General features: G+C 53.0%; 7 protein-coding genes across 7 annotated transcripts; 2 read left to right on the forward strand and 5 right to left on the reverse strand.

Moving 5' to 3' along the window:
• Positions 1-323: 323 nt before the first annotated feature.
• On the reverse strand, positions 324-1,905 carry BU26DRAFT_419980 (SET domain-containing protein; the record flags this gene model as incomplete). The annotated part of the gene is made up of 3 exons (XM_033823335.1): positions 324-1,028; positions 1,078-1,673; positions 1,785-1,905. 3 exons carry the CDS (start codon positions 1,903-1,905, stop codon positions 324-326), a joined length of 1,422 nt encoding a protein of 473 aa, XP_033688904.1.
• A 1,003-nt stretch (positions 1,906-2,908) lies between these two features.
• On the reverse strand, positions 2,909-4,897 carry BU26DRAFT_478388 (uncharacterized protein; the record flags this gene model as incomplete). The annotated part of the gene is made up of 4 exons (XM_033825641.1): positions 4,609-4,897; positions 4,263-4,547; positions 3,823-4,194; positions 2,909-3,777 (listed from the first exon to the last, which is right to left on the reverse strand). Exons 1-4 carry the CDS (start codon positions 4,793-4,795, stop codon positions 2,909-2,911), a joined length of 1,713 nt encoding a protein of 570 aa, XP_033688905.1. The 5' UTR covers positions 4,796-4,897.
• A 460-nt stretch (positions 4,898-5,357) lies between these two features.
• On the forward strand, positions 5,358-6,472 carry BU26DRAFT_419202 (putative tRNA threonylcarbamoyladenosine biosynthesis protein KAE1; the record flags this gene model as incomplete). The annotated part of the gene is made up of 2 exons (XM_033823287.1): positions 5,358-5,709; positions 5,766-6,472. 2 exons carry the CDS (start codon positions 5,358-5,360, stop codon positions 6,470-6,472), a joined length of 1,059 nt encoding a protein of 352 aa, XP_033688906.1.
• A 516-nt stretch (positions 6,473-6,988) lies between these two features.
• Positions 6,989-7,559, reverse strand: BU26DRAFT_231591 (uncharacterized protein). Its single transcript, XM_033820882.1, has one exon. It carries the CDS (start codon positions 7,367-7,369, stop codon positions 7,070-7,072), a length of 300 nt encoding a protein of 99 aa, XP_033688907.1. The 5' UTR covers positions 7,370-7,559; the 3' UTR covers positions 6,989-7,069.
• BU26DRAFT_419813 (glycosyltransferase family 32 protein) lies at positions 7,407-8,560 on the reverse strand (the record flags this gene model as incomplete). Its single annotated transcript, XM_033823327.1, has 4 exons — positions 7,407-7,961; positions 8,012-8,126; positions 8,180-8,220; positions 8,282-8,560. The coding sequence occupies 4 exons, from the start codon at positions 8,558-8,560 to the stop codon at positions 7,407-7,409; spliced, it is 990 nt and encodes a 329-aa protein (XP_033688908.1).
• A 2,433-nt stretch (positions 8,561-10,993) lies between these two features.
• BU26DRAFT_420559 (uncharacterized protein) lies at positions 10,994-12,242 on the forward strand (the record flags this gene model as incomplete). The annotated part of the gene is made up of 4 exons (XM_033823371.1): positions 10,994-11,141; positions 11,189-11,393; positions 11,494-12,038; positions 12,115-12,242. 4 exons carry the CDS (start codon positions 10,994-10,996, stop codon positions 12,240-12,242), a joined length of 1,026 nt encoding a protein of 341 aa, XP_033688909.1.
• BU26DRAFT_516174 (uncharacterized protein) lies at positions 12,154-13,442 on the reverse strand. Its single transcript, XM_033828261.1, has 3 exons — positions 13,062-13,442; positions 12,800-13,009; positions 12,154-12,698 (listed from the first exon to the last, which is right to left on the reverse strand). Exons 2-3 carry the CDS (start codon positions 13,001-13,003, stop codon positions 12,402-12,404), a joined length of 501 nt encoding a protein of 166 aa, XP_033688910.1. The 5' UTR covers positions 13,004-13,009; positions 13,062-13,442; the 3' UTR covers positions 12,154-12,401.
• Positions 13,443-13,490: the final 48 nt, after the last annotated feature.

A 13,490-nucleotide genomic window follows, 5' to 3' on the forward strand; every position in this document is an offset into this window, starting at 1 on the left:
TTTTATTCGTGCAGGCGAAGTGGGCCATGGAAAGAGGGGAACAAGTGGATTGGCTTCGTGCAGATTGCCGATACCTTATGTACACTACGCCGACAGCGGATGTCTGGGCGGAAACTATCATGCCTGGATAGACAACAGATCAGCAGCTGTTGGGCCTTTGAAACATGTAATTTAGCAGCAGCCATGAAAAACATCAAGACCAATACAAGGAAAAACAGATGAAAACATACCGAAATCAGTCTCCCGTAGTCAGTGTGATTCAATACGCTCTGTCTTATTGCCGGATTAGAAAGGGCCTGCCGTCCTTTGAACGTGGTATTGCCTCATTTCGCTCTCTGTTTCTTCCCGGGACCAGTCTCCTGCTCTTCTGCTTGTCGTTTCGACGCGCCATTCGCATTTCCACCCCCTCTTGCCAGCTGACCCAATGCTTGTTCTGCTTCTCTTAGGATGTTCTTTTCGCTAATGCGGACTGTTTTAGCCATGGCGTAGCGGCGCTCCTTGGAGTTATATTGGCCAGTCATAGGTTCGTCCACGGCCGCGTTGATGTCCTCATCGACAGAGGTGGAGTATTGCTGAATCCTCGCTTGCACCAATTTGTGTAGAAGTTCTGCGCCCTTGGCCGTCATCGTGCCCGGTTTCGGAAGTTTGCCCTTGTTCTTCAGGCAGCGAAATTCATCGCTGGGGAGCAGAAGAGTCTCTACCAAGACGATGAGCTCCGGAGACAGACTTTCGAGGAGAGTGAACGGGTCACTAGCGCCGATGTCGTAGCCGGTTTCAATGACATCGTGCTCGTCGAGGTATTCCAGTCGGTCTTCCAAAAACAAGCCAGCTGCTGATGCGATTTCCTTGATCAGAGGGAATGGAATCTCGACGACGTCGTATTTTGCGTAGTTATCCGTGATGTAGCCGTATCGACGGAGCAAATCTGACCGCGGCAGAGGGCCATAGTCGTTGAATATCTCATCGCCAGCATTTATAGGTTTGAGGGCTTTCATTGTCAGATACTCTTCCTCGTAGAACAGACGGGCCTGTGCTGGTTAGTGCAAGCCACCGAATTCTTAGGGCGGGGCTTCGAACATTGTTACGGTCAGCATCAGCGTTTAGCATATCTGCCATGGGCACCATTCCCTTCGGAAGGGCTTCATCCTCGTCTTCCGAAGCATATCCCTCCTCGTCCACATCTTTCTCGGGATTTGCAGGTTCCACATCGAATGCATATGCCATGATAAGGGAACCCATTTTGTGCATCAGAAAGAGGTTGTCGGGCTCTTTCATCGCTTCCGCACGATCTTTCGCCTTCTCATCGCCGGAGAAGAAGACCTCGGCAAACTCCTTTATAACCGGCACTAGCTCGGTCGTGAACATCTCGTCGGCCCCGTCCTTCCCGATCTTCTGTACTACGGCGCTGGCTTGCAGCTCCGCAAGCTCATCCTTCTCCCAAAACATCAGGGTATTGAATTCTGAGGGCAGCACATTGAAGTATGGAGCCCAGTTCGAAGCGCCTTCGTTCGTGTATTCGTAGAGCATGGCAAGAATGAGTGAGAGCCATGGTCCGAGATGCTCGAAGGTGGCCTTCGGGATTTCCTTGGAGAGGATCGAGTTCTCGACGGAGAGAATCGCGGAGCGGGGGATACGGAAGAGAACTTCGTCTTCCTCGATTTTGTCTATCGCAGCTAGGGTTTGTTAGCTAACTGTAGGATGGAGAGTCGCGAGGCCCCGTAAGAGAGTAGAGGTATGATGCAAACGTGGAGGGAGCCTTCGGAAACAAATAGTAACTAGCTTACCAACGCCACGTCCGGCTTGAATGTTGCGCAGGTCTTTCAGCTCGATTTTGTTGCTGATGTCCGCTCCAGATCTTCTAAGCCATGCAAGGAAAGCCTGGCTGGCCTCGTCGAAGGGGTCCATGGGGCAGTGTGAGGAGAAGAGTGGTGAGATCGGATGGCTTCGAAAATAATAGTCGTGGATCTTTAGCGGTCAGTAGCGCCGAGCCGAGCGTCCCTGATTGGTCGATCGGATGAGCACACCAAAAGGTCCATATTGCACGCGAGACATAACGGCGGCACCAAAAGAGCTTTATTAATTGAATAATTTAGACTATATACCCCACTGCTCGCTCGCGACCGCAGCGCTCAGAATCTGCGGCGAACAGTTGAGCGATCCCGCCCGTTTAAACCCATTCGGCATGGCCTCCTCTATGTTGTACTGTGTTACGCCGCCGAAGTTCTGATGCCTATTATTCCTTGTTCTCCTTCTATAGTAACGAGCGATGGTTTATGTTCGTATGCGTAGATTAAAGCGGTTAACGTCACTAGGGTCGTGGTTCTTGTAGGAAGGGACTGTGGGAGCGTTCTCGGGACGGACGAAGTAGGCGGGCGAGACTGGCTGGTCAGCAAGCCATATGCGGATGACGGTGGAGTTGAACGTTGGGGGTGTATAGGCACCGGGTGCTAGGCATGCAGAGCAAGAGTGGAGAATAAGGGAGTGTCTAAGAACTTAATTGTTTATTATTTAAGAATTTTATTACGTCCGCGTGTACAAAATTATCGCTAGCTACAGTGCATCTGTCATAGCGACGACGCGCGAGGAACGACGTAAAAGATGACCGTAGAATGAACAGTAATAATCCATAATAATCAATACCTTCTAGTTCAGAAAGGATGCAAGCGTGGAGTGGGGAGGCTTGAGGATGAAGAGAAAATGGAAGATAGATGGCTGTATCTGTGCCAAACCGGGACTTCGGCGGCGTACTTGTATTTTCGACGTCCACCTCAGGAAATACTTGTAACCGGTCAATAGCACTTCCTGACAAGTGCTTAGTGAAAAGGAACCTCCTGGCTAGACATTCTGAACCACCGCAGGAGATGCCTTGTGGCGCGCAAGCCCTTTCTAGCTGCGTCTAGACAGACACTCATTCCTTTAGGTCGAATGGCCAAATCTCTCTGAGATCTGTTTCGTCTCTGATCGGCTCATCATTATCGGGGTGCTCATTCCCCAGAACCTCCTGCAGCATTCCCCTGAAAATTTCCTTATGGGCCGACTCAGTTGCTTCCCAATGCTCCGGAGGAACCCAGCCGTCAGATGGAGTATTGAGCAGACTCGACAAACTATGTTTCAGCTGGTGTGCCGCTTCAAAAAGTTTGTAATCTTTTCGATGGACGGCATATTCGTCGGGGCCGGGCAAAGGAAATGGACACGACTCCGCAAGACCAAGCTCCTTCCAGCGTCGCGAAGTCTGGATCAGCTCCTCGCGAAAGGCAACGGCGCCATCCTCCCAGGTCCGGTAGCAATAGCGAAAAGGCCGAAAGAAAGCTTCATCCATTAATCTAGGCTCCGACAGCTTCGGGATGAGAAATTGAGTGCAGATGTCATATGCTTTTGCACATGCCTCGCTTTTGGGCTCGATTTGATCTTCGCATGAAGGATCACGAATAGGTTGCGCAAAGTCTGGCACTTCATTTGCGTACCAAAATGCTGGCTCAATGCTAGACGATTGCCAGTCGATAATGGCCGTGATGATGGTTGGGTCGTCTTCTGAAACAAAAATGTTTCTTTTGTGCAGATCAGGGTGGAGCATTACAGGGCCAGCTGCGTTCTGGATCCGAGGGTCCTCGGCGATTTTCTTTATCACCGTGCGACCGTATTCGAGTAGTTCATTATGTGTCTGAATGGATCCATGATAATGTGGTCGTTTTGGGACAGCTCCGGCTGGCGGGATTCTGGAAATTCCGGTATCGATGAGACCGTCACAGTATTTCGGCGAGTTCAAGCCCTGGAGTACTTGCTAAGTGTTCTGCTAGTCTGAAGGCACATAGTGTAACTTACAGGGTCCCTGATTTTGGTTGACTTTGTGATAATATCTAGGTTGTCCAACATTACAGTTCCAATAAATACCTCCACAGTGGGGACCGATGCAGAATTCCCGGTCGAACGACGGATTAGAAGCGGTGATATACGGCGCGTCAGCAAAGTACAAGCTCCCGTAGGCCGGAAATTTGAGGTCGACTATTTCTTTGAGCTTTTGGTAGATGGCCTCTATGCACCTGATTTGATCGCTCACATCCATAGTTGGCCATTTCTGGTGCAATGGAATGCCCGGAGCATGTTCCATGATGATGTATTCGCTCCCAATGGCAGTTGAAGTGTCGTCGCTCCAGTCAAGTATTTTCGGAATGGGGATGCTGGTTTTGGCTTGTACTAAAAGTATGCATAGCGGTCAGTCGCTGAGACACTTCTTCCCACTCATCTCGTTGTGCAGAACGTACGATACTTGATGGTCGCAACTTCGGAGTTGGTCATCAACCTTGATGGCCTTGCCAACGCAAAGGGCAATCTCGCGACGATGCGTTTTGCGTTGTCAGTGTGAAATATGAACACTCTGTTGAAGCCGCCTTCCTTCTTGTCATACGAGGTGATGGAGTTGGCGTCAGGACATAGTTCTATAATCCTACGACATAGAGCGTCGAAATTAAACCGTATGAGGCGCGATTCTCGCTCTAGTTCATCGCAACGGAGCCATCGACCACTCGTATAAGTGTAAGGATCAAGGCCTGTATCTACATTAGGACCACGGTACTTTGACGAAAAAGGAGGGCTACGGAAGGTGCTCACGTTCTACGGGTGAATCTATTATCTTCTTTGAAGAAAAGAATGTCGCGTAACTGGGAAATGATTGGTGGACTATTGTCCGATATAGAAAATTTGAAGTTTGGATTGAAGATGTGTGCTGTGTGCGGAGGAGGTCCGACACGAGGCGAGGCGTTGCCCTCAGCGCCCTGATTGAAATGATACGATTCATAAAACCTCCTACCCTGAAGGCAGCCGTAGAATAACTTATCAAAGGAGGGAATAACGATTGGGAGAGATTCAGTTGATTATTCAAGTGAGGAAGAATTGCCGCTTGTGCGGCGTCCGGAGCAAGGACTGGGCAACAGCCCCGGGCGCTAACCTTAGCGTATTACTAATCCTCCCTAAACTGAAGAGCGGGCACGGAAGAACCGCAGCGCCGACTTTCCCTCAACAAACTCTTATTGTTCTTATAGCAGTGTATGCTTGAGTAAGGCTGCTGCTTCGTTGCACAGCCTTACAAAGCTAAGCATCGCAGTCTTCTAAGCTATCGCACTATGTTGTAGTCTGAAACGTTGGCTACATTCGCTCTTAGACTGCTAGAAGGTATTGAACAAACTGTCTAACTAATCAGTCTCGCCTATATACTGCGCGTCTTCTAGCAGGAATAGCCTTGGTAGAAAAACCGTTACTCGTCCTCGTCGTTGGAAATGTTTATCGATAAGGGCGGACAGCCTTGGCATTTCCCTAGCCCCTCCGAATCCTACGTTTCCCAAATACGCACCACAGGCACAATGATCGCAATCGGCTTAGAAGGAAGCGCAAACAAGATCGGCATTGGCGTGATATCGCATCTCTCTCCGAATAAACCGCCTATAATCCTCGCAAACCTCCGGCACACGTACGTCTCCCCGCCAGGCGAAGGTTTCCTCCCTAAAGACACCGCGCTACACCACCGAGCATGGGTAGTACGGTTGATAAAGCAAGCGGTGCGGCAGGCAGGAGTAAAAGTCGAGGATATCGATTGTATATGCTATACCAAGGGGCCTGGAATGGGCGCCCCGCTGCAGAGCGTTGCGTTGGCTGCAAGGACAATTGCGCTGCTTTGGGGGAAGCCGCTTGTTGGAGTGAATCATTGCGTTGGGCGTAAGCATTTATGTGCTGGAACTTTGATATTGGAAACAGAGCTGACGGTTTTGTAGACATCGAAATGGGCCGTGCAATAACAGGCGCCAACAACCCAGTCGTCCTCTACGTCTCGGGCGGAAACACACAAGTAATAGCATATTCCGCGCAAAGATACCGCATATTCGGAGAGACGCTCGACATCGCGATCGGAAACTGCATCGACCGCTTCGCCCGTACACTCATGATTCCGAACGATCCATTCCCCGGTTATAACGTCGAGCAATTGGCGAAGAAAGGGAAGAACCTAATAGACCTACCGTACGCCGTGAAAGGCATGGACGCGAGCTTCTCAGGCATATTAGCGGCAGCGGATTTGCTGGCAAAAGGTCTAGACGAGAGCCTACCAGATGAAAAGCGACTAAAGACCGAGGACGGGGAGCTCGTAACCAAAGCAGACCTCTGCTTCTCCCTACAAGAAACCATTTTCGCCATGTTGGTCGAAATCACCGAGCGAGCAATGGCACACGTCGGCTCATCACAAGTCCTGGTAGTAGGAGGGGTGGGCTCCAACGAACGATTACAGGAAATGATGGGTATGATGGCTCGGGATCGAGGGGGAAGCGTATTCGCAACGGATGAGCGGTTTTGCATCGACAACGGCATTATGATTGCGCATGCGGGGCTATTAGAATACCAGACGGGCGTTACGACGAAGCTGGAGGACAGCACGTGTACGCAGCGGTTTAGGACAGATGAGGTGTTTGTGGGTTGGAGAGAGTGAAGACAGTTCTGTACAGGCGGACAGAATGAGTGCACACAATAACTGAAGGTTCGTCCGCTGCACGGCACAAGATCAACAAGATACCCTGCAGCACTCCTCCCTTTAGCCACATCCACGAGCTCCAATATGTCCAAATCTACAAATGTTTGGGCCTTGCTTTGATCTCTATCGTGTCGCGCTCCGCGTTCCATGTAGCTGCACCAACCTTAAAAGAAGGCGATCTGCTGGACACGTTCTAGACCATGCACCTCCACAGATCACGCAGACAAGGTACTCATCGTTCCCAGGGTCGGGGTAAGACAAGCCCGTCCGTGATCGAACCGGAAGCCCCCGGAAACGCCCCACACGTGAGCGCGCTGGAAAAGAGCGGGGCCGTAACGGCGACGCAGGTACAGACAACGCACGACCCCAAACCCCGGATCGCTCGGAATGCATCGGAAATGGTAAACAAAGTGACACCAACAAGATGAGAAAGCGATGGATGACTTGTGGACAGATAATTGAACAGCCCAATGTATGGTTTCCATTGATGGGACTTACGCAAGGCGTCGGTCAGCCGGCTTCACCTCCGTCTGACTAAAAGACTCTGTGCTACCCTTATATACTTCCTCTTTCTTTCATACAATATGCCACGCGACCGTGTCGATATAACTCTTTCCGATGATCTCTGTATACCCGCAACGCCGCGCTCGTCTTCGAAGAACACCCAAAGAAAACCATTACCGAATAGCCGGACGGCGGACCGTGAATCTCGAAATCCAGTCGCCCATCCGCAACGTATGGACTGGAAGCGAAAAAAAAGTTTCTTTTAAGAATCGAAAGATGCGAAGCGAATGTGGATAGCGCCGGAAAATGCAATAACAACAGTGGTGGTATTACAAGAATGTTTTCGCTCATTAAACAGGATGGGGCGGAATAAATGCGCGCGCGCGAACTAGACTTCGTGACGGTCGTTGAGCTCGATGTCTTTCTGGCTTATCCGACGGTAGAAAGGTATCCTGGCGTAGGCGAATTTACCCTTCTGTGCGTTGGCTTGTCGCTGCCGAATGAAGGTCGAGTATAGACACCAGAGCAGCGCAAAGCCGAGTGTGAAGCCAATAATGGTGAGGAGGATCCAATGGTGCGCCATCCAGAAGATGAGCTTCACGTCGTTGGCGTGCCAGCTGTTCCCCAGGTGGTGGGTGAAGAAGCTCCACGGGTGGTGGTTGTATTCGTCGGGGAAGAGGATGCGCACTCTGTCATTGCCTTGCGGATTTGCGCTGTTGTAGTGGCGCCAGATTATGCTGAGGTAGAGAGGACCGGTGGACGCCATGACGGTGATATATGGGAGTAGCCATCGGCGATTGTAGTCGGGCAGGGAGTCGATTGCTTTGAGGAAGAAGGGGTGGCGCGGTATTGAGCCCATTGCGTCGTTGGAGATACCGGTGGGTGTAGTGCGGCGCAGCCAGGCTGGGTAGGCCAGGAGTGGGTCAAGGCTGCGATTGCATCCCTATTAACGGTGTCAGCAGCATAAACCTACCGAATACACGGGATACGTACATCATCCAGGTCAATGTAGATGCCTCCGAAGTGGTGGAGCACAAAGTATCGTATCGCGTCCGCACGCTGGATCGGGTACCGGTAGCCGTCGAACGTCTCGAGGAACCAAGGGTATCTGGCAGCTGTTAGCGTCATACAGCCATGCAAAGTCATGGGATGGCTACATACTCAGCAGCGATGAATTCCCGCGCCTTTTTGTCCGTCCAGAGCTGTGCCGCTTGTCAGCCTTTTGTTCTCTCTTCTCCTTGCCATTGTTGTTCTCCCACGCACCTTGTACTCGTAGTCGGGATGGAGATCGAGGCAGCTCTTCTGCGGGCCCTGCCAGTGCTGGGGTATGCTCTCGTTGACATATGTCTGGTGGATGATCTTGGGGATCAATTGCGGTCGTTCGCTGATTGCGCCCGAGTTGGGGGCAGGGAGCTCGGCGCGGGAAATGGCGTCTTCGCGGCCGTCGACGACGAGCAGACTCAGGAGTGTCCAGACATTGTGTATTGCGAAGCCCAGGAAGACCACGGTGCAAACGAGAAATATGACGACGCCTCTCCGCATGGCGGCTGCTGTTCTGCTCTCGGACCTCCTTTTTCCGCGGTCCTTGGGAGCGGAACGGTGCGACGGGGAAACTAGATGGCGCGAAGGCAAGATAGAGACGTAGAAATAGAGTGCCGGGCGGGATCACAAAGTCATGAGGTGTTAGTCGCGTCTTTGGCAGAATTGGCGGGCTTGGAAAGAAGAAAAGAAGGAGAGGCCGGGAAGAGGGTCGCGGTTGGAGTTGGCTGTGCACTGCTTGGCGGGCGCGGGCTAAGCCTGAGCGTGGAATCGGAAATTGGGAATTGGCTCTCGCTTGTCCGCGCGTCTCAGCCACGGTCCCTGGCCCACCACACCACTCCACCACTCCAACCATCACCCCTCAACACCGTGTCCGTTGCAGAGGCACACACCGTCTCAGGCTGGCCCTCGCCGCTCATCCGTCTGTTCCGCCTGTCGCTTTGGCTACGTGGGTTGAACGCGCACACTCGCGACACAGTAATACGCACCGCGCCCTCGCCCTGATGCCTATCTTTGGAGCAAGTTGCGAGCTGAGGGCAGTGCTCCGCCCGGCCGCACGCATGACGACCTTCTGCAGCCCGCAGCCCGCTCCACCTTTCTTTTCCTGCGCCGTCATAGCCAACCGCCATCGCTGCTGCAGCGACGTCAATCCAGTCCTGTTTCGCCCGCTTGGTCCATTGAGAGGCAGTCGGCATCCACGTGCGGCCCAATTATCCGGAGACGCCATCTCTCATTCTCAGCAATGTGCACACCTGCCGACGTCACACGCGCGCTAAACGAGAGCGAACGTCTTTAGTGCCCTACCGAGGACACGGGCAGAGGGTATCGCTTAGAACAGTAGTGAAGAGTTTGGGAGTCTGGACGTGGCGGGGTCGGGTTGCGAACACTTATATGGTGCCATGACGGCCAACGACTCCAAACAGCCCGGCAACAGGTTCCACCCAATCGGAAGTGCATCAAGAGTCACCTTTCCACCAACCGCTTTCAGCCCCTGTAGTTTTCTGGCTTTCGAAGAGAGTTATCTGCGCGAGCCCGCTTACCGACGTGCTGCGTGCTTAGCAGCGATGTGTACCCCGTTGCCGACTTTACCATCACTACGCAGACAACTTTGATTATCCTGGCCGCTAGTTGAGATCGTTACATTGGGTTTCTTACCTTGTTGTTGCGTCATGCCAGCTAACGCATGGAAGACGGTAGATTCACTTGGGTACCACATCTCAACCGCCGCGGAGAAGAGAACCGGCCTCTGGCCTACCGATGGCTTGGGAACATGATCTCCAGCATGAACTGGTCAGGGAAGTGGCCAGAGCACCGACCATGTCTCGAAGGGGCTCCAACGCAATATCTGGGACGGGCCGAACCGGGTCGAGGCAAGCATCGTATGATGTCTTGGAAGAGGATCGTCTTTTGTGTTCACCATGGGAGGACTACCAACTTCCTCAGAACACAGTAAAAGCACGCACGAACCTTGCGCCTTCTTGCGGCGGGATCGCTGATCTTCGCTATTTTTGCTTCGTGGCATGAGGGAAGTCAGCAGCCACTTCTACTAACAGTCTCCGGTCGTCTGTGGAATGGTGTCGCGTTTGCTGCATGTCCGCCTTGGAGGGCATGCGCATTGTCCTTGCATTCTATCCGTTGAAGAAATTGATAGGCTCTCTCGAATGTTTCGAACCAAGACTTCGGAGACGCTCGATCAGTGAAACCCCAGATCCCTTTGGTCCCATGCAAAATAAACTTTCCCGTAGAGCCGCGCCTCTTGGTTCAGATCGCGCAACTCGCTTGTGGCTTGCACATCTCCATTAGAGTCGCGGCTTGGTAGGAAAATCACCTCATATTTGCATTCAGCCCAGAGTGCCCAGTCGAATGGCCCACTGGTGGCTGAACCACCGTGACACGGCAAGACGCCCATCTTGCCCTATCTGCGACGCCTCCCATCTACTTTTCCAATGTTGGGGTGCGGCATGGTCACACAGACGTTTCTTTTTTTTTCGTCACACACTTTGTTTGCGAACCCGGCCGAGCTGTAGAACACATCCTTTCCTCTTTGAATCTTGCGACCCATCTGATCGGTGGGAGGCTCTATCAAATCATTTTCTTGGTATTTGCGCATCCGAAAACCCGGAACCTAGATCTCTCGCGCAATTGGGGAGATGATAGGCTGTTATTCGTTTTTGCATCTCCGCTTCCGGCAGCCCTCGACATCTTAAAAGGCATGGAGCCTCTGACGCGCCAGGGACTAGTTGAGGTCCAGTCCCGTTCGCCCCAATGCTTCGGTGTATGGCAGCCTGACTACAAGATGCGTCTTCAAAGAACAGCCTGACATTCTATCCTTCTAACATGGTATCCCACACCAAATCCCTTCATGGGCCGACCTTTACCTGTCTCTGGGCGTCACTCGTGATTGCTGTATCTGCGAGTCACATCCAGGATGCTTCAATGGAGATAAAACGAGATTCCGCGAACTCTACCACGTTCACCAAACTCGGCACCCAAACGCCTGTCGTTTACGGCGACACACAAGTTTCACGGACCATCTACACCATCGTTTCCCTGGTATGCCTCTCGATCCTCACTGGACTTCTTGGTAAGGATCACAAGGTGCGGAGAGAGCTATAGCTGATTCGCGTCTAGGATATCGCGCTAGGCAACTTGAAAGGCACCATCTTCGAACACTGAGCTTGACACGCGTCTTAGTCCTAGTCCTATACTTCCTATCGATCTCGTTCGTTACAGCTGCAGCGGTTGTCGAGAGTGGCCTTGGCCTATCGACGCCTTCCATTTGCCATGCCGCTATCATCATATGTTTGGCGTTCTACGTCGGCAGCAAGGTTGCCATGTAAGTGCAGCATGTGCCTGATTGGCCTTATATGTGGACCGCTCCGGGCCAAGTTATTCGCAATTTGTCGGGGGTGTTGTCGCTGACTGGAGGTATGTAGGTATGTCTTCCTAGTGGAGCGAGCTCATGCACTGCGGGCGCCGTACATGCGAAGGTCGCGTGACTGGATCTGGCTCGGGGGTATGGTCATAATCGCGTGCGGCTTTGGAAGTATCGCCATTGCCGGCTTCATTTGGCCCATTGCCGATTTATCCCCACATGATGGGCGCTGTCGAATTGGAGTTCCTTACAAGGTCACTATACCTCTGCTATCCTTCGACGTCGTAATCAACACACTTCTGACCGGAATCTTCATCTATCTCCTGCGTCCGCTGCTCCGGTTCGGTGACATGTCGAACGAAGAGGCCCCGGCGAGTCGCTTTACCAAGGGATTGCGCCGCATTCTCAAGAGCTCCGACGAGTCGAGTGCTGTGGGCGTCTATCCAATGAACCGTAACTTCTTAAAATCCATCGAGAGGTTGCTCTGGAAGTCCTTTATTGGATCCGTCCTTGTTATGCTTCCGACTGTGGGGAATCTCGCCGCGCTGTTACCGCTCAGAGGCCGCGAGCTGGGTTGGCTTTGCTTGACCATATGCACCTTCGATGGTACGTCGCCTCCTATGCCTGCGTCGGCAGAGCCTCCATTGCATAATTCCTAAGAAAATCGCTAACAGGCTTCCAGTGACTTGGGCTGTCTGCGTGATCCATTGGCTCACGGTGGGTTCAACGGAACTCGACGAGAGGGCTCTGGCACTCTTGGTTCAGCGTCCCGACTTCGAAAGCAATACTTCCACAGGACCCTTGCAATGATCGGAATACACTCCGCTTGTCCAGAACGCAAGGCCTCTATGCGCTTTGGGGTGTGCGGCAAGCTGGTACGCGATCAAATCTGAGCATAGATTACTGGTCTCTTCTGAAGAGTGTCATGAAGGCTTTTCTGCCCACATCGCCTACCCGATTCGGCACACGTCAAAACTCCGACTCCTCTTCAATGATGGTCTGCGATGAAAGTCCTCGCCTGTCCGGTTTTGCCGCCTTGTGCACCGCAGTTGAACTCGAGCTCGAAAAGCCATCCGCTGCTGCCCGTTTCCTCTCGTGCCTAGCCGCTCGATACTCTTTCGCCGTCCTGCCTCGGTCTCGGGTCTTGGACTCAGCAGCGGCGGCGTCGATGTTCAACGCCGAAGAGAGGATCCTAAAGAGCAGGAATAGGGCCCCTCCGGTGACGCAACCGATCAAGCTAGCGATTCCAAGCCATATGTAAATAGTCTAGCATTTTTAGCATAATACCCCTTGCTTTGAGTGGCGTTTGCGTTTCGGCATTCGTGGGATACCCAGATAGATAGGGAAAATAATGGAAATGACGTTACCTCGAATCGCTCCAGCAAGTGAAGTCTGAACGGAAGCAGGATGACGGCAAGAATGGCGTGCACGAGGTAGATAAGCGGGAGAAACACGAATTGGAGGATGGCCCAGAAGGGCGAGAGGATGGCGCGGATGGCCAGCAGCAGCTTGCTAGTGGGCCACCAAGCGCAGTAGAGCACCGTTGAGAGGATGGCGCGCGCGTCGGCCATGATGAGCTGCCCACGATAATCAGCGGACGGACGGGAGGGCCAGACGGAAATGGCGTACCTCGTCCAGCCAGTTCCGCTGAGATGCACTGCTAGAATGCGGTACCGGGGAGGTGGTGCGGGACGGAAGAAGCGAGTGACTTCTGCTACGCGCTCATGGCGACACCCGGCGCCGCGCACTCCTGGATGCTCTGATGGAAGGAGCGACCGCGGCCGTCACTGCCGTCAAGCGGCGTGTGGGTGAATGGCAGCGTGAACGATGGCATGCTGCGAAAGGCGCGCAAGTCACCACCGCGGCGCCGCGCGCGACGTACCGATGGCCTGTGCACGGCGGCGATGCCCTTGCAGCGTGAAGATCTGGGGTGGTGTCCTGCATGCCGTGGCCCGCATCCCGAGACCTCGTCGATAGCGCTGCCTCTGCTCTGGATGGAACTCGAACGCGTTGCACCCGCCACCAGCCCTACGCACACGCGAGCCCTCGACGCCGCCG

The sequence above is a fragment of the Trematosphaeria pertusa genome, assembly GCF_010094035.1.
Source record: "Trematosphaeria pertusa strain CBS 122368 unplaced genomic scaffold BU26scaffold_3, whole genome shotgun sequence".
In the NCBI taxonomy this organism is placed as follows: domain Eukaryota; kingdom Fungi; phylum Ascomycota; class Dothideomycetes; order Pleosporales; family Trematosphaeriaceae; genus Trematosphaeria; species Trematosphaeria pertusa.

Bases quoted from the DNA above. Each gene is read 5' to 3' on its own strand.
- BU26DRAFT_231591 (XM_033820882.1), bottom strand. From the start codon at position 7,369: ATGAGCGAAAACATTCTTGTAATACCACCACTGTTGTTATTGCATTTT.
- BU26DRAFT_516174 (XM_033828261.1), bottom strand. From the start codon at position 13,003: ATGGCCGACGCGCGCGCCATCCTCTCAACGGTGCTCTACTGCGCTTGG. The intron at 12,699-12,799 runs GTAACGTCATTT...TAAAAATGCTAG, and splicing joins ACTTGCTGGAGCGATTCGAG to ACTATTTACATATGGCTTGG.